At 46.3% G+C, this 27,933-nt stretch overlaps 3 protein-coding genes across 3 annotated transcripts in view; 1 reads left to right on the top strand and 2 right to left on the bottom strand.

The window, feature by feature from the left end:
* Positions 1 to 12,220, bottom strand: part of LOC106750687 (trypsin-7-like) — a 17,804-nt gene extending 5,584 nt beyond the window's left edge. Inside the window, exon 1 of the mRNA XM_014631189.1 lies at positions 12,072 to 12,220. Coding sequence (XP_014486675.1) covers positions 12,072 to 12,220 — 149 coding nt within the window. The remainder of the gene's footprint in view (positions 1 to 12,071) is intronic.
* Positions 12,221 to 18,376: 6,156 nt separating this feature from the next.
* LOC106750718 lies at positions 18,377 to 22,205 on the bottom strand. The gene is made up of 3 exons (XM_014631240.1): positions 22,132 to 22,205; positions 20,900 to 21,312; positions 18,377 to 20,557 (listed from the first exon to the last, which is right to left on the bottom strand). The coding sequence occupies exons 2-3, from the start codon at positions 21,307 to 21,309 to the stop codon at positions 19,975 to 19,977; spliced, it is 993 nt and encodes a 330-aa protein (XP_014486726.1). The 5' UTR covers positions 21,310 to 21,312; positions 22,132 to 22,205; the 3' UTR covers positions 18,377 to 19,974.
* A 3,863-nt stretch (positions 22,206 to 26,068) lies between these two features.
* LOC106750688 overlaps positions 26,069 to 27,933 on the top strand; it is an 82,141-nt gene continuing 80,276 nt past the window's right edge. The window contains exons 1-2 of the mRNA XM_014631190.1: positions 26,069 to 26,111; positions 27,094 to 27,215. Of these exons, the coding sequence (XP_014486676.1) occupies positions 26,069 to 26,111; positions 27,094 to 27,215 (165 nt within the window). The remainder of the gene's footprint in view (positions 26,112 to 27,093; positions 27,216 to 27,933) is intronic.

A 27,933-nucleotide genomic window follows, 5' to 3' on the forward strand; every position in this document is an offset into this window, starting at 1 on the left:
GGGGGGGGGGGGGGGGCAGAGAGGAGTGGCTCGATATCGTATTCGAAGTTCTTGAAAAATGAGGATATACGTGGGTGGGGAGAAAGAGAGAGAGGTAACGGATATACTGATATAGCTATTCGTACACAACGCTGGCTCTCAGCATCGGCGAATTGCGATAAGTCGAAAGTATAGTCGCTCATCCTTCTCTGCATCCGGTTTTAGGCCCGTATATGCGCGCATATCGTGCCGCGATATTTCGAGCGTCCTCCTCCTCGCTCCTGACATTTTTACGACTTCGTGCGAGCTTTATTTTATTACGGCTTTGGCTTTTCGTCAAACGCACGTCCGGCGAAGCTCCATTCCAATGACGTCTTAGTAACGGCCGTAATTTATAACGGAGGCGATTTTTGGAAGGATTATTGGATCGATCACCGTTGATACGACAAGATTATTCTCGCCAAGAATATTATCGCGCAATATACATACATATATATATATATATATATGGCAGAACATGCGCGCGGATGGATAGTATGCGCCTGCAGGAAACGAGCTTTCGATCCTCTCTCAAATCCAATATGTCCGCGTGATGGATTCTCGTTTCAACCTGGAACGACCGTGCGGGACAGCGAGACTAATCGCGTTCCTTGGCTTGCGTTTTCTCGCCGCCGATCGCTGCCATTATTCGATTCATCGTGTATCGATAAATCTTGGCCACCACGGGAGTTCTTAATTCACGAGCTTATCGGGCACCGCTTCATCGGTGGGGGAGGCGACGCGCTTCGGCTTTCATCGCTTCCTCGTGATTAATTAACGCTACGAATTTACACCGTGAGCGGCCGCGCGCGAGTACGAAGTTAAGTCGCGCGCTCCGTTTATTTATCCGGCTTCTCCGCTTCTGCCGCGCTTTGTTTCACACGCCGCCTCAAGGCGCACCCTCTCTCATTCACTTTAATTTTATACGCCAACACTCGGACGGAGATTAAGGGATGTATTGCCAATCAGTGCCGTATTTTCATATAAATTATGAACTTTGCATTGCTGTATTTTCAGAAGAAAATTCTCACTAATTCTGAAATTTGTGTATCATGTCTGCATATTAGTCTCTAATACCATGATGAGTTTTTTTCTTAAAATCTTATTCATATAGTTTAAAAGATATTAAAAGTAGAAACTAAAAACACCACGCTATTCTCTCAAGGGATGCATGTAAAAAGTGTCATCTTTAGTTGCGAATATCTCAGCTTCCAAATGGCCAATCCTTCTCTAATTACACGAGAAATGTGTCGGATAATATTTCAATATATACGTAATGTAAGTACGTAATGTAAATTTTCGATCGAAGTCTCATCAAACTCATTTCACTTCGCAACTTCCTTTGAAGTGGAATAACTTTTGATCCAGGCTCTGAATTACCATCAAACTTCTGCAGTCGCTTTTAAACGGAATATAGACCAATTTAATATGTGATTATTTCCATAATCCTTTCATTATTTTTTCGCTTATGGGCAATATGTCCTCAGTTACGCGATGCTGTTAGCGCGATCCTGTGAATGAGCGAGCCTTCGACGCGATACTCGTGTACATCGTGACTTTATTTCTGCACAACCCTCGAGGGCGCGTTCCTTCCACCAATCTACGATATCCGATCACTACGACTCTTTTATTTATTAATACCCTTGTTATTATAGTACTGTGTGCCTGTGTTAGCCAGTCTTGTTAATGCGCAGCCTTCTGACGACGTGATATACGCAACGGTGCAGACACTGTTGAAGGAAAATACAGGGCAACGTGGGCGACACGAGACCGCAAAGGATGATAACTCCCATCGGGGCGCGAGAGGCGTAATCACGTCGGCTTGCGTAAAGAGGTAGCACGTTAGGAAGGGTGGGTTCGCGGGGCGCGGCGGATCAATCGTCTAATATGAGCCGTGAGTATTACACGTGTCCAATTATAACGACGTAAGCGGGACGCGCGCGCGCGCGCGCCAAATAATTCATTCGCGAGTGCCGTCGTAGGAATTATTCACGCTTGGGTTAATCGATTTGCCCGTCGCCTAAGTGTGTTATTATAGCCGCGATGCTCGGGACAGCCCGATAACTCGAGAGATTCAATATTACTGCGTCGTAACTCTCGGCCCCCGCGAGCGGGCCGCGATATTTCACGAATAAGTGACGGAGAGACGGAAACGAACTGCCGGATATTCGCCATAGGATCGTTTCCTTCCAACCTCCTTCTCCCCCTCCTCTTCACCCTTGCGTCTTGAAACGCAACGCAATCCAATCCGGAGATTGAGTATCGTTAAAACCGCTACTCGCGTTCCTCCACGGACGGATTTCGTCGGTTTCCCGCGATCTTTCTCATTCCTTAGAGTGTTCCGTGTATACCATCCTCGATACACATCGTTATTTACAGCATCAGGGACGCGTATGATGCATCCCTGAACGCGACTGCGTCGTCGGAGGTTGAGGAAAGAGAGTTACGCGCGTCGCCGCGCGATACCATCTTTCATCAATATTAATCGGCCGCGTGCGCGTCGTAACGTTCCATTTCCGCGTATCCGTGAAACTGTCGTTCGTCGAAACTGCGAGATTCTTCGGCAGACTGCGAGTAAATATGCTGTCCGTATCGTTAGAACCGGTGGAAAACTTACGGGAGCGAAATGACAAGGGAGCGTATAAACGTAACGATATAAAAAGGAGCGATTCCTCGGCAGAAATTGCTTTCTCAGGGTGGAATTTTCCTTCTTGATAAAATTAAAGCTCGCGCTCACGTTCAACGGCAAACATGGCGCGACGGTACCACTCCCCCCTCCCCCTCTCTCTCACTCTCTCTCTCTGAGTTTATTATGCGCGTGATACGTTGTACGTGTCCACGTAGGGAAAGGATCGAACAGTCGCTTTTAACGTTAAAAGCGCAATGCGAAAAGCGCGGCGCACTCCCGCGCAATTCCTTTTCCCGATACCGAGAGATTTCCCTCCGGCCCCGCGATAGCGCGTTCGCACGTCCCTTCGAAGCTCGCGCCTCGGAGCCATGAAATGGATTTGGACGTACTCAAACGCTTCCTGTTCTTTGCTCTCGTAACTCGGGGCATTGATCGTCCGCCGAGCGTGGAAGGAAAAGTGATATTCGAGCGGGAAACGTTCCTTTCAAACGTCTCCGATACAAGGAATTTTTCCGATAACGGTGAGCACGCGAGAAGCTTTTCTCATTGCCGCTATTCTGGCGTGACCTGGCGTGCCGTCGGTCGGTCCGCCCAAGCTTCTTCGCGAGGAGCGTTTCATTCGTTCCTATCCTTTTTCCCTCTATGCACATTCCGCACGGGAAACTTGATGAGAAATTCTATGAGCGCGATAGCACGGCCGTAAACGCGGCGCAACGCGTTTCCGGCGTATCGCGCCTCGCATCAGCGGCGGGGTTCCCATCGGGCCCCGTTCTTCTCGCCTACGGCTACCGCCCGTTTTTACCCCCTCGGTGCAAAGCCCCGCTTTGCCTTCGCGTTTTTCGTGCCTATAGTTTTCGGGCTATCACCCGTCGTTTCTCCTCGTTCCGCCTCACGTTGAGCTTCCATCAGCGACGCGGATAACGCGCCCACTGAATGCTTTACGACGCTTGCTATCCGCACACTTGACTCACACTTTTTTTTCGTGTATTTTTCACCCGCGCACCTTATGCGTTAACTCTCTAGCCGCAAGGTTAGGGTCGGATGCAACCCCGTGGCTCGTTCATTTTGCAGCGTACGCGCGCTGTTTCTTTTCTCAAGGAACGTTTCGTGTTATTATTTACTTCTCCCTATTTCGTACGTGGATTGCAATGAACGAAAATGAACAAAATGGAGCACGGGATCGGATCCAACCCCACTTTCCCGGATAAGTTGAAAATTTACTTTGTCGTTTGGAGGGTTAATAAGAGAAACGGTCGAATTTCTCGACCAGTCTGGCGTCTTTACGACATACGTGGTCTATGTCGGATGTCGCGTAATGAATTCGGCCAGGCTGCCATTAAGCACAATAGCGTGCCGAGCTTCTTTAGTGGATGTTATGCTGTTATATACGCGAGTAAATATGCTCTAGAATGTGGCACAAGACTCCTCAATTCGACGGTGTCACGGAGGAATTCGGGCACGCCACTGAGAAGACGAATGATATTAGAACACCAACTTGCTAAATATTTTCCAAGTGTATCTGCGTTACATTACTCTCCATTATCGGGGGAATTATGGGATGCTCTCATCGAAAAACTGAAGTGTAATGTGTATCATGATATTATAGCCTCAGCGATAATGCAGGTGTAATGTGATTGAAAGGTGATTGGAAGGTTGGAAGGTATTATTTCTACAATTGATTAAACATTATTCGTGACGATTCAAAGTCACGTATAAACAATTTCCGCGTTGATATAAAAGCCTCGCGTTGATGTAATTCGTAAATAAATAATCGCAATTAATTCATTGTAATCCTACCTATCCGAAGTCGATGGAAATTTTAATACGATAGCTTGATTATACGGCGTCTTTTTGCAGAATCGATTCAGGGTACAATTACATCTCCTGGTTAATTTATGTACGATTTACATTACACGCATTGTATGCGCGTTCATTCAATCCATCACACAACGGAACGTTCGTTGCACAATGTGCTCGGGCTCTATTGTAATTAATGCGTTTATCATTACAGGACTGGATTTATTCCATTAATATAGCGTGAATATATTTAACCAGCCAAATATAGACACGCGTTTGCAACTGTAGCGGACAAAAGTGACATCGAGATTTTGTTACAAAGCTTTGATTCTATGTAATAATTTAGATATTACATAAGAAGCGCACAACGTGCTATCGAAACCAATGGTAACTCGACTAGGTAGAGAAGGATAACTTGCACCGAGGGTGCTCCAAGGGTAACCTGGAGAAAGCCCTCGAGCTTGCGCAAGCACCGTTCTGTGTTATCGGTAGAGGTCTTCTTTACCTACCTACCTACCTATCTACCTGCGAGTTATTTAATTTTATCGACTGTAACTCTTGAAGATTGTGCTGAAATGAACATTTTTCCGTGGATTAAAATAATACGTAACGTAGAATTGTTGAAGTAACGCTTTGAAATTTCATTGCATTTAACATTATAACTCGTCGATACTTTACGTATTCGGAGCTGCGCATTTTAAATACATACTCAAGTATCGATGGAGTAAAGACGACTCGTGAGCTTTCCTGGAGAGGACGTTACAGAAAAGCTCGTCGTTAGCTTCGACGTTGCTCCTGCTACTTGATGTTCACCTAGGAACTTGAAAGAGAACAATTGTGAGAAGTACAAAGATAGGGAATTGTTCATTCGCGATACGAGTTGCATATTCGAAGAATCATTCGAACGCGGTTTATATATCATTTTAAACTGTGCATTTTCATATGGTCTACCGATAAATCGAGCAATCAGGAAAGAGATCGTCCAACAATTAAATCACGTTGGATTTGGGTACTTTTTTCCCCTTCCCCCGCTCCCCAGTGTGTCACGAATGCAAACAAAAATCACGCGTATCCATATTTGCAAGTAACGTCATTTAATGTGACGTTCCATGTGACGTCTTCACACTCTCACTTCTCTCCTCCCCTTCCTGCCATCACAGACCGTCACGCAAACTAATTGACTCTACTCTCATAATGTGACGTAATTGTTGAATAGCCCCAGAATGTACTTGCTTCTTGACGAAATCTTTACGATATTCGTGATAAGAAAGTAGAAATAATAAATCCACTTGACCTTTCCACTCCGTCGTTTAAGTGCACTCCAATGGCGGGTGGAACCGTCGACTCGAGCCATTGCGCGATTCTATCAAGAGGCCTCTAGAGAAGCTAATTGGCCATTTCAACTTTCTTCCCGTGAGGCCACTGCTGCAACAATGCAATTTACGTACATGCCGCGGTCCATTCATCTTCAAAATCTCAATTCCGTTCAGGAAACGAAGGATCCTTCCTTTCGGAGATTTGAGCGCGAGCCGCCAGTTATCTGAGTATTCGAATAGGGAGAAGAGGAGATTCGTGACGGAGGGAACGGAGCAAGGATGTAGACTTTCGATGTAGGTATAATTGCCGGATGATCGCGTGGGTGATCAGCTCAAGTTCCTCGCTGACAGTGATCCGCTATAGCAGTGTAAACAAGCAAACAAGCTCACTCATTTTTAAAGTTCTCGTTCGTCTCCTTCCTTATTTCCATTACATTTTTATTTATCTGTTTAACAAAATTATTATGATGAAAAAGTTGCAAAATAAAAAATTAATTGAATTCCATTGGTTTTCGAGTAACTTTTCACGAGTTAAAGTCATTTGCGAGACAATATGTAATAATTTTAGATATAATAATTTTAAAAAATTACAGAGTATTTTAGTAGGGAAATATTGTCGCTTTGCGTTCACATCAATTTTAATTCTACACTTTCAACAAGGTTTTAGAAACCGAAAAGTAAAATAATATGTCGGTTTTGGTGCTCTACTCATGGCAAACAAATATGATTCTTCACAGACTTCACCATAGTTTCATTTAATCGATTTTCTACTGACCACTTGTGTGTAATTCTTTAAACACCGTTGTTTATATTTTACACACATATGATTGCGATACGTTACACAGTAAAAAGTTTTTGAGTAAATAACGGTGCATTGAAATTTTTGCGTTACTTTAACAAAGTGAATATGTTAAAAATTAAAACGTCAACAAAGTGAATATGTTAATGTAACGTATATTTGTGTACTTCTTAACATATTTGTAACGTATATCTCGTGTTAAAATGATATAAAAATTTTAGTGGACCGTTATTTACACGAAATTTTGTAATGTAACGTCGCTATTCCGGCTTCATATAAGTTAATATCGTTTAACGTGTCAATATCGTTGCCGTTTCTTCACGGACACAGCCGCAGCGGATTTCCCATAGATCTGCTACCACCAGTCCAACGACCCGATAATCTCCAAGTAATAACGTCGTAAAAATCTAACGTGCGATTTATTATTACGGCGCGCCCGCGCGGAATGCGCGCTTCGTGTTTTATCGCTTCTGGCCGTTCTTCCCGCGCCGGTAAGCTCCGCGCGGAGTGCGCTTCGGCAGACGTAAAGATGAAATCCCCGAGGTACACCGCCAGATCTATCTTTCGCCGTCAGTTTCTCCCGCCTGGCCCGCGCATAACCGCCCTCGCCCGTTCTTATTTATTTCTTTCCGCCGCACGGATAAATTCCTCCGTCCGACTCCTTGTGTCTCGTCTAACAGTCGCGCTTTTCTTTCTTCTGCCGGAAGAAGCGACGAGGAGAGCTTGTAAACTCAATAGCCGGTGCGTGCCGTTTTGTACGTCGAAGTGTTCGCCGCGAGAGAGTCGCGTTCAACTCTAATGCAGCCGTGCAACCATGAAAGGGAGTCCCGTCTGGCGAGGGTCGGTTTTGATGGCCTCGCAAATACCCCAAAATCGTCGAGCGTATTTTTTAGCTGGACGACGCATCGTCGTACGCACCGTCGAGGAAACACGAAACTTTTAACAAGCACTACGTCCGCGCACCCTTTTTCTACACGTTTTCCTATAAACGGAATGTCCAGAAAGCACGTTCGGTTAACGAACGGATCCTTTACGAGAAGCAGATTGACGATGTCCTGTGGTAGACGACCGTATCGAGATTGCGATCGAGTTTTAACGAGGAGCTCTTTTCCCGCAACGATGTTCCACGTTGTTTCAGTGCAACGACGCTAAATAATCTTCAGCGACGCTAGCGGCGCATTTTAGACGGAAAATATTAGCTTTTATAAGAACTTTCATTAAATTGGAGCGCGGCTGAAGACTACGCGCGCACGCGCGCGCGCGCGTTTGAGAGTAAAAGGCGCTTCAATCTCGCTCGCTCTCTCGAGGGTCGAAACGGTTATTGCCGCGGTTATCTTGAATATCCAGCCCGCGGAACTTCTTTCTTCACACGAAATTGCAGGATGGACGGATCTCCCGAGAGATGAAAAGCAGCTTCTTTCTTTTTAAATAGTTACGGCTCATCGCTTATTAAGAGAATCAACCCCTTTGCGGCGTACTAAGATTTATGATCCGGCACGAGGTAATAAATATTTTAAGTATGAAGGCTCCAACGGAAGGTAAATTGTCAATATCGATTGAAGACCAGACACGGATGTTCTAGTTCCATATATTAATATTAATATTAATAATGACAAACAATTGATATAATTATGGGAGGGTAAATTTATTCATCGTGTGTGTGAAATGTATCGGATTTAATATAACGAATAGGGTCAATAGAATGTTTATTAATTTAGTTAGCAATTGGGTAAGAATTTTTCGGGAATTTTAACTTAATAAACGAATATTACTGGGATTTAAAAGGTCGGTTCATACGCAGAAGGTAACGGTCGCCGCGTTTCTTGGTCCGAAATAGTCCTGCACGTTTCGCATACACAAATCGCAAATTTATCCTTCCATAATTATATTAATGATTTAACATCATTAACGTTTAACAAATATTACCGAGTGACTTTCTCGCGATTGAAATATGCGCACGGAAAAAACATTACGGATATTATTATATTAACTAGTTACTATAGTTGCCCCGATATTAATGTTATTTCCGATGAAAAATGATTTAGGGGCTACTCAACGATTACATCACACGAAATTTGAGTCTTTTACACTCCCCCCTCGCCTTCCTTCGTCACATTTTGACACAAAATATTTGAACTCCCTTCCAGTATTACGTCCCATGATATAGAACATAGAATTACTCTCCCATACAGCCTGTATGTTATATTACTAAATTTCTTTAGATCCAGCACGAAAATAAGCACATGTGCCGAGAGCTTAATGTGACGTACCATGGCTTTTACTTCCTCTCTCCCCTACCGTCACAGCCGTCACGGAAGCCAATAGACTCCCCCTCCCTCGTGGCGTGACATAATTGTTGAATGAACTCTTATTTCAAACTTTCCACTTGAAAATTATGATGAAGCAGCGGAAGGTGGGAAGAGATAAAGGCGCGAAACTAATTTCTAATGAATGATTCCGAGGCGTTTAAAGATCAGCTGATAGCGCGTCCAAACGTGAATTTACACCGCGGGAATGTAAATATTCACGTGCAACGGTGACGGGGGTTGTTGGGGAGCGATGTGGAGGCGCATTCGCTCGGTCTCGCCGACGATGCAGTCTATCCATATTTTAAGAAACCGCTTCTGCGCGATCCATTCGCCTTTCGCGCGGTCTCTCCTCCTCGCCGCGTGCGCGCGCGTGCGAGAGCCCTCCCTTGGGAATCCGCAGTATAATAACGTTGATATAGCCGACGTAGCGCACTAAATAGGCACCCGCCATCCCCTCGTCCTGGCCTCATTCTCCTTCTCATATTTCGCTCCTCACGCTTTCCGTACATTTCTCCGCGGTCTCTTCAAGACGACGCCGAGCCGTAAATCCATCTCCCGCGCTGTGTATATTTCTCGTAGGTTAGGTGCATTATTGCGATCCCCTATGCCCACTACGTGGGTCCCATTTCCGAATTAGGCGGAGCTCAGCCGCGACCAGCAAGACGAACGTGTTCAGACGTTGCGAGCTTTTAAGAGTTACGCGCCCCAGCCAACTAGCCAATCGACCGGTCAGTCAGTCGTTTAACCGGATGAATTCGAATTTCCTTGGATACGTTCTTGGATCTGAATTGCAAAATCCGACATGCGTTTCGCGCATTGGCGCAGGCACACTGACCGAAATGCGAACGAAGCCCTCGAGTCATCAATCAAGTCGCATTCAAGAGTAACGAGTTATTCTTGCGCGTGTATATAGGTGCACGGCACGTACGTACCTCACATTCCACTCGCGCCAGGTACGTCAGAGATTCATCTTCAGCTGCTGAACATACGTTACAATCGTACGTCCATATATCTCCGCGGTTACTTCATTCTTGCGAGGAGCGTTCTCTCGCTCGTGAGCGGCGTACCGTCAGCGTTTTCGCTTCGTTATCACCGATAACAATCGTTCAGCGGGCTGCTCTGCAAACCGGACATTAAAATCACGGTTTCGTTCACTGGCTTCGGACGGGGGGGTTGCCGCCCTTCGTACGGGGTGTAACAAATCGACGGAAGCGTACGCCGCGCGTACCATCGGTGTTCCGGCAGGAGAGAAACTTAATATCCTTCAACACGGTGTTTCTATTATCGCTCTTCCCGGCCTCCCTTCAGCTGTCGAAAAGGGGGGGGGACGCTGTATCGTTTTACAGCGTCGTCCTTCAGCCGGTGATTCCGCGGGGTAAACGTGGGGTGCCGCGCAGGATCAATCTTATGGGAAGAACAATGGAGGCGTCGTATGCATTGATGAAAGTCTTCTGTCAACCCTTTGTAGATCCAATGTGATTCCCGTAACGTCGGTGACGACGAGGGCTGAGAGTGGCTTCCAACCAACGTCATCCCGCCGAAAGAGATGTAAGGAGGGGAGAGCGAACGAGGTGCTGTAACCCTTAATGGAGGCGCTTTCGTTCGCGGCATCGTCGTCGTCCTCCTCCTCTTCACCGTCGAGGCTACAATTTACGACCATTTATTTCATTGGTTCGTCAAAGTCTACGCGACTAATGCGTCGCGATGAAAAGGCCTCGATCTTTCGCCTCTCGTTTTCGAGAGGCTCGTGGCCCGACAGGCCTTAGGAATAATCGGATATCGCAAAAGAGCTTTTTCGGGTGTAGCGAGGATGAAGGCAGTTGGGGTAACGCACTGATCGATCCGCCGTTCTCTTCAACGGTACATCCCCCGTTTCGCACTTTGGGAACTTCGTTGCTTCGCCGAGACACGAACAATCGGTGTAACGCATGAATATGTAAAATCCGAGTACGCTCGTCCCGGAAACGTCTCTATTTGGGAAGTTCCGTGGCGTATCCATGACGTTGAGAGTGTGCGCTTCTATTTGGTGACGGGTAAAAGAGAGCTCATCGGGACAACAGATTGGCCCGTCGATGGGAGCGGCCGTGGCACAGGTGCGCTCATCCACCCGTTTTCACGGCGAATTTAAACGCTCTCTTATCAATCCGCGAAAATGAGATTACGGCCCTCTGTATCGGCCGCTCCTATGCGATCGCGTTAGAACTCAATAAAGCGGCGCGCGACGAGAAAAAAATTTCGACGATGGGTCCTTCCATTCGTTTCTTTCCCGCTCGAATGTCGCTCGAACGCTCGGGAGGGCCTGTTTCCGAGGACGGAGGGGCAAAGAATAACAGCGAAGTCGCGGGATTCCGACGACGGATACGTGGACTCGTGTACTGCCCGCCGTCGCATACATATGTATGCACGATACATATGTACGTTGGCCGTTGCCAAAGTCGCCGTAGTTTCGCCCGAGAAAGTTTCGGAGCCTCGACGAGTCCAGAGACGACGGGAACTGTCGGAAAATTACCAACGTAGATGACTCTCCGGCGGCCGTCCGAGAGCGCGGCCACCGCTCAACTCGCCACCAACTTGCGGCCGGAAAGAACGGATCTCCCGTCATGACGGACGACGGACGTCGTATCTTGAAATTCGAAGCGTTTTATCTGCCGACAGGGACGGGGAATGCGAGAGGGTGAAGCCGCAGACAGAAATATAACTGGACCGTGCGACATGCGCATCGCGAACGACAAGATTCTGAAGGGAGTCGAACGCGAAGAAATGCAACTTCAATAATAATAATGACTTTTTTATCAGATGCTAATAATTGTAGAGTCTAAAAGTTAATCAAAGACAAAATCTCGAAACTAATAAGCGCTTATAGTGTCCTTCTTTATCGGTTTAACCGTTTATCAAATAGCGGCAGTTTCTCTTCGCGCTATCGGGACGCGTTGTTTATATACTTCGGTCATTACGTATACAGTTGCGCTTATAGGAAAAAACATTTTATTCATCGACGAAGCGGATCGATATCTCTTTGCCTCTCACGGAGGTGCAATCGTGTGCTCGCGGGCGAAGCTTTCGCGTAAACACTAGAGAGAAGGCTTCAAAACGGTTAAGGGTGCTCGGTAGTGTGTAAGCAACATCGCTTTCCCGGTCCGCACGGTAGGTGATCCCGGACGGGCCGGGCTGAGAACCGCCGGGATACCCGACGTCGCCCTTACCTGTAAATCATGACAGAAACTGCCGGTGGTACCAGCAAGGACAGCCACTTTTCAAGAGAGGTCTCTACATCAAGTTTGCGCACAGACTCGCGCCACGCTCGTATATTATCCTCCCGATGTTGCACGGCCACGCACCTCACGCTTCCCATTTTTCCTGCAGTTCAGAAGTGGATATCGAGGCGCTGGATTTTACCACCGGCGGTAGTGGCTCCCGGGGATTTCGAGGGTAGTAAAGGAGATCTCGTGGAGCTCGACCTCGGCTGAGGTGACTCGTTAGGTCGGCGCGCGATAAAGACGACTGGATAGAAACAGCGTGATCACTCTCGCGAGTAAGCTGTAAAATACACATTGGACGTTCACGGTGACCGGCGAAAACGTGGTCGTAATTCGTAATTCGTCGCATTAAAGATACGTAGAATACGCAGATTGCGTTTAAAAAGAGAAGTTATAGAAACGTATCACGTCAATCTCACGTACGAAGAGGCCGGTCGAAGGAACAGCGGAGCAATTTAGCTTTTATCCGATCGTCGTAAATGGAGTAAAGCGAGTGACTTGAAGTCACGTAAGTAGTCTTTTCAGGTGTGTTACGTCGAGGGCGGCCGTTCTCCTTCCTTCCTTTATTACCACGTTCTCTCCGCAGCAATTAAAGAAAGGAGATTGCAGAGGATGAGTATTTGCCGGGGAAATAAGGAAGGCTGTGTCGTCCACAGGGAGGGTGGACGCGCTGAAAGACGAAGGCATTAGGTACAGCTTAACGTCGATAGGGACTCCGACACCTGCGTACGCCATTAAAAAGTCCCCTTTTTTCCACATCATCGTAACCATATCCCATCCAACTTCTCTCGATACTTTCGCGAACCTCGAGAGCCCGTCGCGAAGGGTTCCCACGTGCTTGTCCGTTTGCGACGAGATGGATTCCGAGTGTTTCTTACTCACCCTCGAGGAGGGGGTGGCTCACGACGAAACTTTACACGCGAGTGCACGTCGGTGAAACTTGACTGGTAGACAGCAGTTTCCATTTTCACTATTTTTTCTTCTACACAAGAGAGAGAGAGAGAGAGAGGATCGCCAATTACGACTGAAATTTACCGTGACGTTGGAGTGCTTCGGTACAGGGTAAGGAGACAATAAAAACGCGCCCGATTCAGCCATAAATCCGTGCCGGCTCTTTTCCTCTACCTCTCTCTGTCTCTCTCTTAATCGGATTCCACAAACGTTGCGCGTTTCCCGATCTGTTTGCATAATATCGTTGATAAATTTTCGCGCGTTTGTTCGACGGATCCTTTAGGATCAGAATTGATGGTTGGTGTTCGCGGTGGATATTAAAACACCCTATTAATACGAGTCTCACGCACCGGCCGTTGGTCATCGATACACAGCCGGCGGTGACGTTCGGCCCTTTAATTATCACCGATAAATCATTGCGCCGTATCGCCCCTTCCGCTCCGCGTTACCGCCTTTCTTTCATTTTTGTAAACAAATAGCGCGACTAGAAAAGTTCTTTGTGTCTGGTGCTTCTTGCTGCATCTGGTTCTTGCTCTATCCGCTTTCTTTCTTTCAAGAATTATTTATTTACGGGCTAAAAGTATGAGAAAGAGAGAGAGAGAAAGAGGGAGGAAGAGAGACGTTGCATTAATACGCGGAAAAATATTAGTCTTAAATCAATGATACATATCCTCATATAAGCAGAAATATTCTCAGCAAACACCAAATTGAAGTTACATAACTGTTAGTTATAATTTCCTACTCAATAATGTATATAACACGCACGTCATATAACAGTTATATTATTGAGTGAGAAATTAAAACTAACAGTTATATAACTGCAACTTGGTGTTTGCTGGATTTATAACCTTCTTGGAAGACTTAGTCTTGATTTGATTGAATTAGTATCGATGCAAATATTATTTGGACTCAATTCAAGATTAAAAATCTTCTAAGAATATTATAATATTCTTGCTTATATATGCATGGAGAAAAATTATTACAAAAATATACCGGAAATATATGGAATATACCGGAATTATTATCGAAATTACAACACACATGGTAATTTCGGTAATAATTCCGGTACATTCCAGCATTACAAGCTTTTGCAACCATTTTTATTACAATATTTTCTCTGTGTGAGAATATCCATCACCGATTTAAGACTACTTTTTTCTCTGTGTACTTCGTACTTTTGGAGAATCTTTTTATATTATTAGACATTAGATAATCCTTTTATATTATATTTTTAGATAATTATCGCAGCACGATTGCACGATTGCAGAGTGTTGTTTCTTTTTAGGACTCTTCGAACAAAATGAGCTAATCGCCAGCGAGAGGAGAAATGTTTTGCTACGCTTTATTATCCCTTCACCCTCGCTCAATCTTTCGCCACGTTGTTTGGAGAAGACACGCGGCAGATGCGCAACCCTATCGGTCCCGTTCGTTTTTCGCGCGCGTTTCCTGCGAGCGCGTATTTATTCGTGCGTACGCCGACGCCGGGCGGGCGCGTATTGTCACGAAATTATCGGCATTGTCATGCGCGACTCGATTTATTTTGTCTATTCGGCGGAAAAGTGCTTTCATTTGCGACTGTCGGCGCGGCCGGCGGGAAGGGAACACGTCGAATCGTTGGAGAGATAGAGAGAGAAGTGACTGGATGAACAGAGACGAAGCGCGTTGCTCACCCCTGGCGTTCTGTGTCACAAAAGCCTTTAATTCGACAATGCGCCCGTCGAAGAGGACAATAGTCGACTTTCGGTAAATAATGATTCCTTCAATCCTCTAGTCCTCCGCTTTGTCGCATTTTCTCGCATGACGAGTGCCATTCCACGTTGGGAGCACGAAATGTGATGTTCCACGTATCAACAAAGTATAAACGCGTCGAGCGAACGGCAGGCGGGTTCGTTGACAATGTTAGATCGAGCCGAGGTTTTTGGATAATGAGCATTCGAGACGTATCGTGGTTTCCACAACTCGCCGAGTCCCCGAGGTAATTAAGGAAAAAGAAATTAGGATTTTCTTCCTTTTTTGTCAAGGTTACAGCGTCAGGAACGTGATTCCATGATCGAGCGAGCGAGTGGGTGAGCAAGAGAGCGAACGAACGGGCGAGTAGGCGGACGGCGAAGAATTCGGAATCGGATTAGCGAGAGCGATGGGATGCTCGATTTCGTTCCCGCCTGTTTCGAGCCTTTCATTTTTCGTCCCTCCGGGAGCGTCGGTCCAGTATTTGCATTACAAATACACCGTCACCGGGGTTTTTCTCGTTTCATTAAATTCGCTTTTTCCTCGAGACGCACCTCTTCTTCGGCCGGCCCTTCCACCGTTCATGAATGCACTCCCTCATTCATTCACCCACTCCCTCGCAGTCTGAAAGGGTTGTATTAAGAATTTTAATCTGGCACGAGAAGTTTGTCGTCTCGACCACTGAACGCAGAAATCATTTGTCCCGGGAACGTGCACCGAAATAAGATCACGGCATTAATTGTCAGTCGCAGAGCGTTTCGGAAGGCTCTCTTTGCGACTGCATCTATTCTCCTCGCGATTACCTCACTGAGAAGTTTCAGACTGCACGATGGTGGCTTTCGTTAAATTCGATAAGTATGATCAGATCACACACATATCGTACAGATTGGTTAAAAAAATTTCGTTTGTACACAGAGGAAAAGATTTCTTCGGATTTAGTATACATGTTCGTTTGACTTGGGCTTGTTAATATAAACAACATAATTTAATATTAAATATCATTTCGTTTATTGTTCGCAAGAAACCAAATAATCCTGTTTGTGGAATCAGGCATTCGTTTGTTTGCTTCAACTAAAAAAGTTTTATCGAGCCCAGAGAAATGTTTTTCTTTGTGTAATAACGCGTTAATTTCAGCAACAACGATATATCGCGTCCAATTTATTAGCCGTGCGTGAAATATTAAGCGACACCTTGGCGAATATCTTTAGCGTTACATAAAGATGCATCCCCCGGATGCAACAGCGGCGCTGTGTCGCGATCACAGCACCGGATTTCCGACTTGATCCACGATGACGGATGTTTACTCGCCGTAAATCTTTATCTCTCTCCGAGCTTACTTCCAGCGGCAATCGCGTCCCGTCCGACGATGATAATCGCGTACGTGCCGCGCGATCAGATGCTCCGATCAGAAACGGTTTTGTTCGTTACGTCGACATCCCGGTAGTTATATCCTGACGAAATTGAGATACGATCGGCTGGACGGTCGCTTCCTCTCCCTCGCGGCCGGCAAGCAACGCTAACGTGAATTATGGAGCTCGCGTGTAGCGCGGTACAGAGCGGCTGTCGTGAGATGCGAACGGGGCCATTTTTGACGTGAGGTATTTACGTGGGAACACAGACTCCTAAACCTTCTGGTATCGGGCGTATATGTTTTACGAGCACACGTGTCGGACGCCGGTGATCAACGACCATAGAGGCGCGAAATCGAGACTCTTTTGGTCACGAAACCACCAGGACGATATCGTCTCAATTTTTGGATACCACTTCTCACCTACGGATTTTTCTTTTACCAGTTCGAACTCGATTTATCGACCGACTTAGAAATAATGCAAACTAATTACATTTAAGAAGGTTGTAAGGCTCAGTATCATATTTTCAGTCGTGTTTCGAGATGTCCGCTCATAAATTTAGTATTTGTCAAGCAAAATTACGTCCTCATACATTAATTTCATTACCTAATTAATACTATTTATTAATTACCTAATTAATAAATGTTAATTTGAAATGGAGTTGTGGTAAACATATATACACAATGTTACGAATGTTACGAATACGAAAATATTATTTTTAATTTTTCTTATTAATGCTATATTGATATCATAAATTGGTCTAATAGAGATGCAGAGATAATAGAAAGAGGTGTGTTTAAACATGTATATATTTCGAGTATTAATTTAATATTATAATATAATATTAAATATTATATAATTTAATATTGTAAGTATAATATTAATACAAATTATGAATTTTACACCGCTATATTTTCAAAATATATTGTGTATAATGTCTGCATGTCTTTAATATCATAATGGTTTTTCATTAATATCTTATTTTCAGTTTGGAAGATATTAAAAATAGAATTTAAAAATAGTATGCTTATCAGTATGCTCTCAAGGAACACGTACAAAAAGTATCAATTTTAATTACAAATATCTCAGCTCTCAAATGATCAATTCTTTCTAATTACAGGAGCAGTTGGATAATATTTCAGTATATACGTAGTGCAAGTTTTACCAAATTCTTATTAAACTTATTAAATTCTTATTCACCTTATAACCTACTTAAGGTATGAACAATTAAAACTAATAGGGATACTTGAGAACGCGGTTTCAAATATAAGTTTTAATTGGAGCAAACGAATAATAAAACCGTAATCTTCATTAAATTTTAAATATTTCATTAGATTTTTAATTTGAGAGGAGATTGGTTGCAACAGTATACAACTAAAAAAATAAAAGATCGATACTACAGATACCTTTCCCTTTGTTTTTTATATTTTCCTAAAAAGAGATCGATTTTTTAAAATAGAAGGTGGACGCTAAATCCTGAAAACTCTTGCAGAGTAACGATAACGCTTATGTTTCCTTCTTTCTCTGCCCTTTGTTTATATAACACGTCTTGCTATTTACAAGTAACGAAGAAATTTCACAAGTCCGAGTTTCTTATATACAAAACTCTGTGTCTACATCTAGTCTGCAACGCTGTCTTAATTAAAGTTGGCTGACTTCTGGCTTGTTGCGTCCTTCGCGCCACTCTTCAGGCTTGTCCCCAGGGGTGCAATTTACTCGCATCTCCGCCCCCCTGTCCTTTTGCTCAACCCCACCACTAGCAGGTTGTAGCAGCTTGCTGTGTCTATATCTATTTTGCCTACCAACGAGTTTCTTAAATATGACGAGCGGCCGCCTTCTTATCTTTCATCATCTAACCCTCATCGGTTTATTAATTTATGCGAGGAAGGTTTAATGAAAAAAAGCCATTAACTTTCGTCCGATAATCTCTCCTCTTGTCCGTCGTTAACTTTTTTTTCCGCTTCGCTGTTTTACATAGAAATGACACATTTGTATATTAATGCGATGGCGCGCTTTTTTATGACTTATTAAAAAAAAGAAGAAAAAATAAACACCTTCTCGTTATTCATTGAGTTTAACTCGCTTGTTCGATTCTGTTATATCGTAATTTGTCATCAACGAAATACACGGAATTAAGAAAGAAATTGTATGCAAATTTTTACATAATATATCTTACACGATATTTCAATCGCAAGAGATAAATTTATGCGCATAAATCTTCGATATTCAAATAAAACTGGATGTTCGAAATCAAAGTGGCGGTATGAAATATCCTCTTTAAACCGCGCAATCTCTTTGTGAGTCGGTTTAATTAAAAATCAGCGAATAGTCCGAAACGCAATTAGGGAAGGTAAAGGGTAGGAATTAAGGGGTGATATTGCCTTGAATAAGAGTCATATCGATTGTTCCCGGATCCGGATACAATCCAGCGATGCTTCTCTCCTCTCTTAATACGACTTTGAACTCAGACACGATGCTATATCTACTTTAAGGCATGCATCGGTCAGAGACGATGGTCCTTCCTGATCTTTACTATGTAAAACAGTTCCCGCACCCCTTTGTCCATCATTCAGAGGTCATTCCTGTACGTTAGAAGTTCTGACCCGCCGAGATGGCGGAACGTTCGCGTCGCGGACGGACAAGAGTTTCTCGCGATACGGTCCATTCGGTATTTATTTAGTAGGGACGAAGGTGTATGCCTTCACCCGTGGGACTCTCTCAGATTTTCATGGCACAAAAAATAGATTCCGGCCGTCGTTTGCACCCTTTGTTTGCAGACGTTGAACTTTTGCCGATTCCTCACACAATGTTTACTCCTATGCATCATATCACGAGTAAACGTGTCTCTAACCGACAATTATTTGCTACATGTGTCGCAACAGGATATAATAATACGACAACAAGAAATTATTTTACCCTCGTGTAATAAAACGTGTTTTTCCGACCCCGACAATAATTTGCCCGACATTCTCGTGCCCGTTGACTCAAGTAACGCGAAATTCTCCTTGCTGACGATTAACGAGCGAGATAACAGCCAGAGTTACATCATTTCTCGAAACCGCGTTTTATTGACTTTGAGACTAACACTTCGAGCCACCGTCCGTGATCGCGCATCGGGACGGATCCCGCTCCCATCCTTTGCACGCGCCGACGTTATAAATGGGTGCTATAAGCGCGTGTAGGTGTCGTTTTGTCGAGCGACGGCGCGATCGTGGGCGCGCACAGGGAGGCCCACCATTAGCCTGCAGGTGTTGGATATCCCAGCCACGCCATCGCCCCCTCATTCCCGGCGATCATGCCCAAGATGATCCCCCGAACGACAGGCGCAAGTTTCACTAGCTCGCGTCGGAATGGGATCGAGAAAGCGCGCGCGCGCGCGAGAGAGAGAGAGAGATAGATAGATAAATAGATAGAAAGTAAGAGAGAAAGAAAGAGAGAGAGAAAGAGCAAATAATCCTCTTCCGCATTATCCCACGGATTCTTGGAAATCGCTGTTAATGGCTTTCGTCCCGCCTCGACGGTAGATTCGCTTTGTTGTTGTTAATTGTCGTTATCTCGACGAATTCGGCCGGCGTGCAGCGGGATTTACGGGATCGCTGGACCCGTTCGATTTATTGACAGCAGCAGGTCTAACTCGCGACCGAGGGGAGGCAGGATTGTACGTTCAGTGTACGATCAGAGGTGATCTTTTCGCAGCTTCCAGGCTGGCTTTCCGCGCGTGTCCGGATAAAAATCAAATAGAACTTGGAGCGTTGCGACTGTTTTACATATGCGTGTATCCTTCCGAGCTCGAGCATTCGTACCGATCGATCATCATTCGCTCAATTGGCGTACTCGCAGGTTCTCTCGTGAGCGTATTTCCTGGCCGGTATGAACATGGCGTCACAGCCGCGCTCCTTGTAGGCGCACTCTTCCATCTTGTAATTGCACTTGTCCTCGTGTATCTGCTTACGGTAACGTTTCGGTCTGACCCGGCAGCCGTTTACGGACCATCTGCATTCCACTTGCATTTCCTTGGAATCCGATTCCGACGGCATCCAGATGCAATCGTACTCGTCGTCCGTCTCGCTGCGATAGTCCCTGTAGTTACATTTCTGCTCGTGCGTGAGTTTGCGCCTCCCCGGCATCCTCACCATGCAGCCGTAACGCCGGAACTTGCACTCCACCAATTGCTCGCCGTCGTAATCGTTATCGACGAATGTCGCGCGCGCGAGACCCTCGCTGATGTTGTCCACGTCGTGGAACTTCTTGTAGATACAAAAGTTTCCGTGAATGCCGCGTCTCCACGGTACCGTGCGGACCTTACATCCTGCCGCTGAATACGGGCAGTCCACCAAATCGTCGTGACGATGCTGAAGGTCCGTCGGCAGATGTTCCTCCTCCAGATGCGGCCGAAACTGACACCTAACGTTGCAATCGAAAGACTAACGTTGCTGAACGGCTCGTGGATTTGACGGATTATTCAATCGGATCCCAGGAAACATCGATATCACGTATGTGTTGAAATTTCTCACTCGACAATGTAAATGCAATAGTAACACGCGTTGTCGAGAAAGAAATTTCGACAGTCGGGAAACAAATCCACAAGGGACGTGGAACCAATCTAGAAGCCAACTAACGCGCGCGGTTGAGAAAAGAAAATACAAATTTATTTGCGGGATATAAAAGGTTTATTTATACATAAAATAAACCTCTTCGCAAATATTATTTCCCGGCGTGTACGACAACGACGTTCGGCGCGCTCACCTCGACTCATGGAGAACCTGCAGGTGTTTGGGCATCTTCACCCAGCATCCTAAATGAGAATACGCGCACGATCTGAGCTGCTGGTCCGGCGTCGGCGGTTCCCAAACTCTCGTCCTCTCGTGCTCCAGAAAGTCTCTCGTCAGAGACGGCGCGCTGGGGCTGTAGTCGACACGACGCGGCATGGGTTGCGGCATCAGGTGCGGTGGCGCGTCCAACGACGGCGGCAGGATTTCCACGTCCATCGGCGTGCGGCAGGTGGGACAGGCGTAGTAGTAAGGCTTGCAACGATGGCACATGGTGTGCCCGTTGACGCACGAATACCTCGGCGTCAGCTCCATCTCCATGAGGCAGATGGCGCAGAGGCCCTCGGTCTCGAAGCGCTCGTGAAGATTCGGATACAGCGTGTCCATGACCTATCGACGTGGATGGTTATTTAGTGTTACGGTCCAGGGGTGTCCTTCTTACCGTTTCGGCGAGATCGTGATTGAGACGGATCTACTTGAGCGGGGAACACCGAAAGAAGAGCTCCGCTCCCTACCGTACCGCCGCGAGGAGATGAAGAGAAATTACGTCGTACTCTGGCTATCTCTCTTTCTCCGTCTCTTTCTCTCTCTCTCTCTTTCTCTTTTTCTCTCTCCTCCACTGGCGTAGGTAGAGCCTGCTCGAGCTCGCTCTTTTGCTATGAAGATTTATGTGCAATTCAATATAGAATAATGGAGGAGACTTAAGAGACGAAGCAGGTTCGCGGCTAAAGTGCAAATAGGATTAGAACGAATGAGAGCGCGAGTCGGACGCGATTATTTGATCAAGTGCGCTGTTGCGTACGTCACGTCGGTCTTGAATTTTGCACCTGATAATAACAGTTACGAGAACGGCACTCGCATAATTACATAACCGCCGGTGTGTTTAAGCGTGCGCGTATGAACGACGCGAGCGGTCCGAGTAAACGAAGTTTTGAGCGCGTAAGCAACAACGAGTGATTTATTTTATTCAGATCCGTTTCAAATGCCAAATCACGTTTTGCATTTAAAGCGATCTCGTTAAATCGCAAAGTCCGCTGACGATTCTGAATCTGTTCGCACGCAACGAACGACAACGGCCTTCGTAACTCCGCGCAGTATTTGTATTTCGCGTCGAAATCACCGTGTTCTCCGTGTGATCCGCGTGCGATCTCCCTCTGAATTAAACGCCACGTATTGTAACAATCAATAAACGACGACGCTTCTACTCACTTCAGCTATCTTCCACTCGAGACGGCGATACAGACAAAAATTACACGTCTGACGGCGGGGAGCGAGAAAAAATGGCCGGAGCGACACGTACTCTTCCGAAAGCACGGGCGCCGTGTGTCATCGTCGACCTGTCACCGTTCCCTTATCTACCGAGACCGATAGCGTGACTTTATCTGATAAAACGTTTCGCTCATGATAGAGAACCGTTCCCACCTTCTGCTGCGCCGGATAAAACGCTCGTCCGGAAAGGGGCTCCTGTGCTCGGCCGAAAATAAAAAAAATCATGCTCCTCCGCTCCCTTTCTCTCTCTCTCTCTCTCTCATTTGTTATGCACTTCGCGTCACCGTAAGGTAACCGTCGCCCTGGTATTTATTATGCTCGTATATGTATGCGTGTGTGAAAAATTGGAAATATAAGGTACGCGCTGTGCTTTCTCGCCGGCGGCGGGTCGCTTTGCTCGCGCGTCGTGCCTGGAATTAATTAACGATTATTCATACGGTACGATATACAGAGTGTCGCGCGCGGATCCCCCCGGCAAATTAGGACCGATCATTTCTCACGGACGTACGAAGACACCGTGATCGTTGGAGAGGAGCGTACCGAGTGCCGATGATATATTACAAGACGAATCTCTTTTGCCGAGAGAAAGGTCGGCTTGAAATCGCTCGAGGAATCCACGGGTGAAGTGAAGCGAAATCGGAGACACCGTGTATGTACGAAGAAGTCGCACCTCCCTGCCACTGTCGGACGAATCATAACGCACGATGGATCTCCGCTTCGGGTTGGCCGACGTGGTCGTTATGCGGTGACGGCTAATTAAACGTGAAAAATCGGCAGCGTTCCGTGCGTGAATTTCGAGCGCGTATCGCGCGTATCCGATTGCACTAGTCGCGGCGCGAGCGATACGATTCATAATCTTGAAATTAAATCTACGACCGCGCGTCCGTGCATCGCTGCAAAAATTCCGCCGACGGCGCGTTATTTTATCTTAAACACCGTCGAGCCTGAAACGCGTTATCTGTGTATCGCGGAATTAATGTAATTTGTAAAACGGCGGGACCGAATCGAACAAGTGCATCTGCCGAGGGGAGAGCCTCTCTACGCCGAGGAAACCGGCGTATACCGGGGTCGGAAATGGATTTTCTGCATTTAACGCATACAACTTCGGTAGCTAATCGAGAGCCGCGATCGCTCTATTAGGGAAGTATTGTCGAATTAATTAATCGAATGGTCGCGTATAACACGGACGTCCAATTGTTATCGCCGGCGGGGATGTGGATCCCGTTACAATGACGCTGCTAATGAATTTTCAATTGTTACGTTCTCAATGGAATCGCACCTTGTTAGTTGAGACCACAGCGAGACGCGATGTGGCTGCGGACGTTGCGAAAGAATGGCGATAATTAAGTCCCGTTAGAAAGCCCCGGATTGATCGTTGCTTAAAAACCGAAGCGACAGAAGTCGCCGGAGGGGAGAGGAAAAAAACAGCCCTCCGGGGAAATGGCGTCTCACTCGGGGCGTCCTCGCGCGCGAATATCCGCGGATGACGAAACCGGATACTTTCGTATGATATTCCACACGGGGTCTCTCATAACGACCGTCCCTCATTTGAATCCCCGCGCGAATGTCGCATCAAAGATACCCGAACGACCCTGCCTACCATGAGGGTATTACTCGCTGACCATAAGTCACTTATGTAAATCCGAGCGATGGAAACACGCGTCGAGCCGACGCTGATGGCACGACCGACTACGAGGAATCAAATTGAATGCAACGTTCAACGTCCCGGCACGATTTCGGCTATCCCGATAGTCGCGCTTTTTACAAATCCTTCTCGAATATCTTCACGATCCTCCCGGAGAGAGGGGAGGAAGTACGGTATCGATTAGATGACGCGACCGTATTCTTTGATCTTTTCTTTTTCAAGCTTCTTTCACGTCGTTTTTGTGGATTAATATATGGAGAATACACGAAGCGAGATTGTATAGCGAGATCTGGAGGGGGGGGAGGGAGGACTGTTTAATATAATTTTTTTCTACGCCACTCAATTCACCCTCTACTGATGTACCGAGAAAGGGAAAGAGAAGTACAGATACGTACAGAGAAACGGGGCGAAATAAGCTCGCGACGGCAGCCCGGTATTCGAGCGTCCCGAGCCTCTTTCCAGACGTCAATTTATTTTTACTGCCTCTTCCGCGGCAATATTACGCCATCAAATTTTTTCCGGGAAATCTCGCCCGCGATATTCGCGCGATTTCGTCCACGTAGTACGGATCTGCCATAATCGCGTGCACTTTATGCAATCGCGGTCGCTTTGTGCGCGCGGCGGGTTATTTATAATGCAAGCAACGCGGTGGAAAGCATTTAGGCAAAGCAGAATTAAGTGTTAGAAGCCGACGCGAAAAGCGGCTCGATGGTTTTTGTATTTGACGACTTTTCTCGAGGTTCCTCCGATCGAAATTTCGCTTCTATATTAGTCTAACCGAGCCGACTGGAATGATAATTCACGAATCGAGACGTATACATCGCGTAATCTCCGTTTATCGGCTATTTTTACGTAAAAACTCGGTCACAAACCATAACACGACGACGAGAGTATCAAAATAATCGCCAGTGATTGATAATGTAATGGCCTATATTGTGTTGTATCTCGAGTTCCCTCATTAATCTGAGAAATTCGACGAAATTTTTCGGATTAATGTAGAACCGAAATTTCGACTCGGGTTCTCCTTTTAACATCGGGATCTCAACTCACCGAGATTATCACAAGGTTATGCTTGCTTGCTGTAGTAATAGCTCCTAAAAGTGCCGATTTATCCCTCATGTGCCCTCCGTTAGCTATCCGCGCATTAGCCTCCTAATCTCCAATCCTTCGCCCCGAAAAGCCGTGCCGCGAATTTCAGCGAGCGGCAAAGCATCGCTGATCAATAAAGGAGGTGGGCGATCGCCGTGGAGCTTAATCTCGCGACTGGCTTTGTGATTGATTCGAACATATTTCCAGCTTATGCGCCGGGCACGATCGATCTCTCTCAAAATCCGATCACGCCGCCGCAATTCGATTTCGTTGGCGCTTTTTCTGCCAGGCAATTATCAACCGGTATTAAAAGGCGGCGATAATCCGGAGAATTTGCAACAAATAATCGGTTTGTTTAAAAATTTACCGAATATACGCGTCGGTACGATCAAACGTTGAATTTTCTTCATATGTTGCGAAGAAGCTTATTCGCTTGTTACTCTCGTGGCACAAAGCACAGCGTGCAGTCGAAACAATTCCCCTTGCTTATAAACACCGCTTCTCCTCTTCGAATATCCGACTGGGCTCTCGAGAGGGGGGATTCGAATCGTGCAATATGTCGCATAATTCAGCCATTCCTCATACTACCTTTGCCGGCTCACATTCGAAGGGAACAAACTTCCGACATGTGTAGGCACGCGTGTATCGCTTGTAGTTTCATAAGTACGTAGAATACAAGCAGCCCCTCCGCGTGTTCGAAAGCGAGGTCACGGCACGCAAAATCAATTCGCAGGATATCGGGATCTTACTGTTTGACGGGGAAGGGCTCTCTGGGATTGATGGATGCTTTCGCGAAGTTGCCACATGCTGCGTATTGCTTTGCGAAAAAACTGCTGAAGAATCCTGTTATATTTATTTTCTCCATACGATTACATGAGCGACGTTTGACAGACGCACGCGCACACACATACAATTCGTCCCGCAGAATCTCTTTAAGAGTAGAAAGCGACAGAAGGATTTCTCGCTCTTGAATCACGGTGGGCAGACGTGAAGAGTCGCGAACTTTTCGCAGAAAATTAGGCATCTTCGCTTAGGCGCCGCCATTCTGCAGCGTTCTTCGAAAGCTGTCGACTCGCTTCACGCGTTCAGCAGTTCCGCATTCACGCCTTTACAAAAGAGACTTTTGTATTCACGAGTATGATAATGTCCTCCTACGAGGCTCCCTCGCACCTGCAGCCGCTCGTGAGTACGTGTGTGTGTGTGTGTGTGTTTGTCTCCCGAGCTAGTAACGGGGTTATATTCGTGAGCACACCAGTGGAATGCGGCGTCCTGATGCTTCGAAAACGCCACGCCGCAAATATCCAGGAATAATTTTACATATATCTTAAACTCACCGCGGCGGAGCGACGAAGCTCTTACCTGTTGTCTACGACGAGAAACGGCGCATGCAAAACACCTTTATCAAGCGCCATTCTGATAGCGTTTACACGGCCGTGCATTACATTTGATATCGGTCAGCAGTCGGCTTATCTGATATTTACCCGTGTTGCGTATCGCCAATGCGCTAACTGTTATGTCGTGCCGAAGTGCCGCGTCCGTTCTTATCGCATGCCTGTCAATTAGACAAATGGGTTATTTATAGTTTATGGGTTTGTAGGTTTTGTGATATATAGGGTCTAAAGCGCGTCCCAGAAATCCGGTACATGATAAAAAATTCCGTGTTAAATTTGACACACTTCACATGTCCCGAACGACCTGCTCAAATTTTGCCGTTAATTTAACGCAAGGTAAACATGTTGAAAAGCAACACAAATATTAGGTAAAAAATTAACACAAAATTAATATGTTAATCGATACTGAAATATAAAATATGTTATTTTAACTTTTACGCATGTCGAACGTCGACTAACACAAAATGTTGAGATAACATAAACACAATATGTTAAATTAACACAGATATGTGGTCTGACGCGTGTGTAAGCAAAAGCAGCCCGTGTCGCGGAGCGGCGGAAAACGCGCCACATTTTGAAGCGGAGAGTGAAGCCTGGCCGGCAGAGAGCTCCGTCGTCGGGGGCGCGAAGTCGCGCAATCGATTGCGATATATCGCAAGCACCCCCGGCGCCGGAGGGTGCGGCGCTTGCGCGTCGGTGGGCACGCGCCGATTGGCCGGCGATGATGTCATGCAGTCTCTCCTAGGTCTCTGATATCATCTGCGGGCTTTTCTGCAGTCCACACCGACCACTCGAGCGGCGTAGCCGTGTCAACGGAGATTTTGCACTTGTGCTTAACATCCACGCTGTGCTACCCGGTCGGAGAGTCCTGCCCTGCACACCTCAGCCCGCCGGCACAGGTGAGTCCATTCTGGCATCCCTCGCGATCCTGCCTGCCCGGTTATTCCTGGACGGTGTCTAACACAGCTCACGACGACGTTTCACCAGCGCACGTACACACGTCCGTCCACGTCGGTGTAAACACACGTTCGTATCGTACGGTCGTGTCTAGTCGTCTGTCTGTCTGTCCGTCGTGTGACTCAAGTCGGCCCGATTCCCGAGAGTGAACGTGATGTCCGAATCCGCTGTTCCGGTGCTGACAGTCTTGAGCGCGTGCCGCAAGTACCGACAATACTGGGCGAAAAGGTGAATGTCGTGAAATTCTGCCCGGCAGCTTATGTGTTCCGCATCCTCTTTACTTTACGCGTTTACAACGATCATAGTTCTCGCAACGATAACTGCGCTCGTGAACACGTGGGATCGTCGGGCGGTGCAGTCGTGTCGATTCTTTTTTTTCTCCTCAATATAGACGTCTCCGTCTTCGCAAATTGTTTCGGTGGAGTCAGCGGCTATGTGGGTGCGCGAAATATAGAATCGGAGGAGCTTGGAGCCGTGTTTTCCCGTCGCTTACGTAACCCGCGAGAATAATATCGGGGCTTTGTTGACAGGCGCGAAACGCTATAGCGCTTGAGCAGCACGCTTTGTGACATGTTTTTTTTGTTTTCCTCGCACAGGTGTATTGCAAGTTTGCAAGTATAACCTTCGAGAAATCTGCTCGGGCGGTCGTAAATCCGTGAA

Source organism: Dinoponera quadriceps, unplaced genomic scaffold (assembly GCF_001313825.1).
Source record: "Dinoponera quadriceps isolate SergipeBrazil2010 unplaced genomic scaffold, ASM131382v1 scaffold5144, whole genome shotgun sequence".
In the NCBI taxonomy this organism is placed as follows: Eukaryota; Metazoa; Arthropoda; class Insecta; order Hymenoptera; family Formicidae; genus Dinoponera; species Dinoponera quadriceps.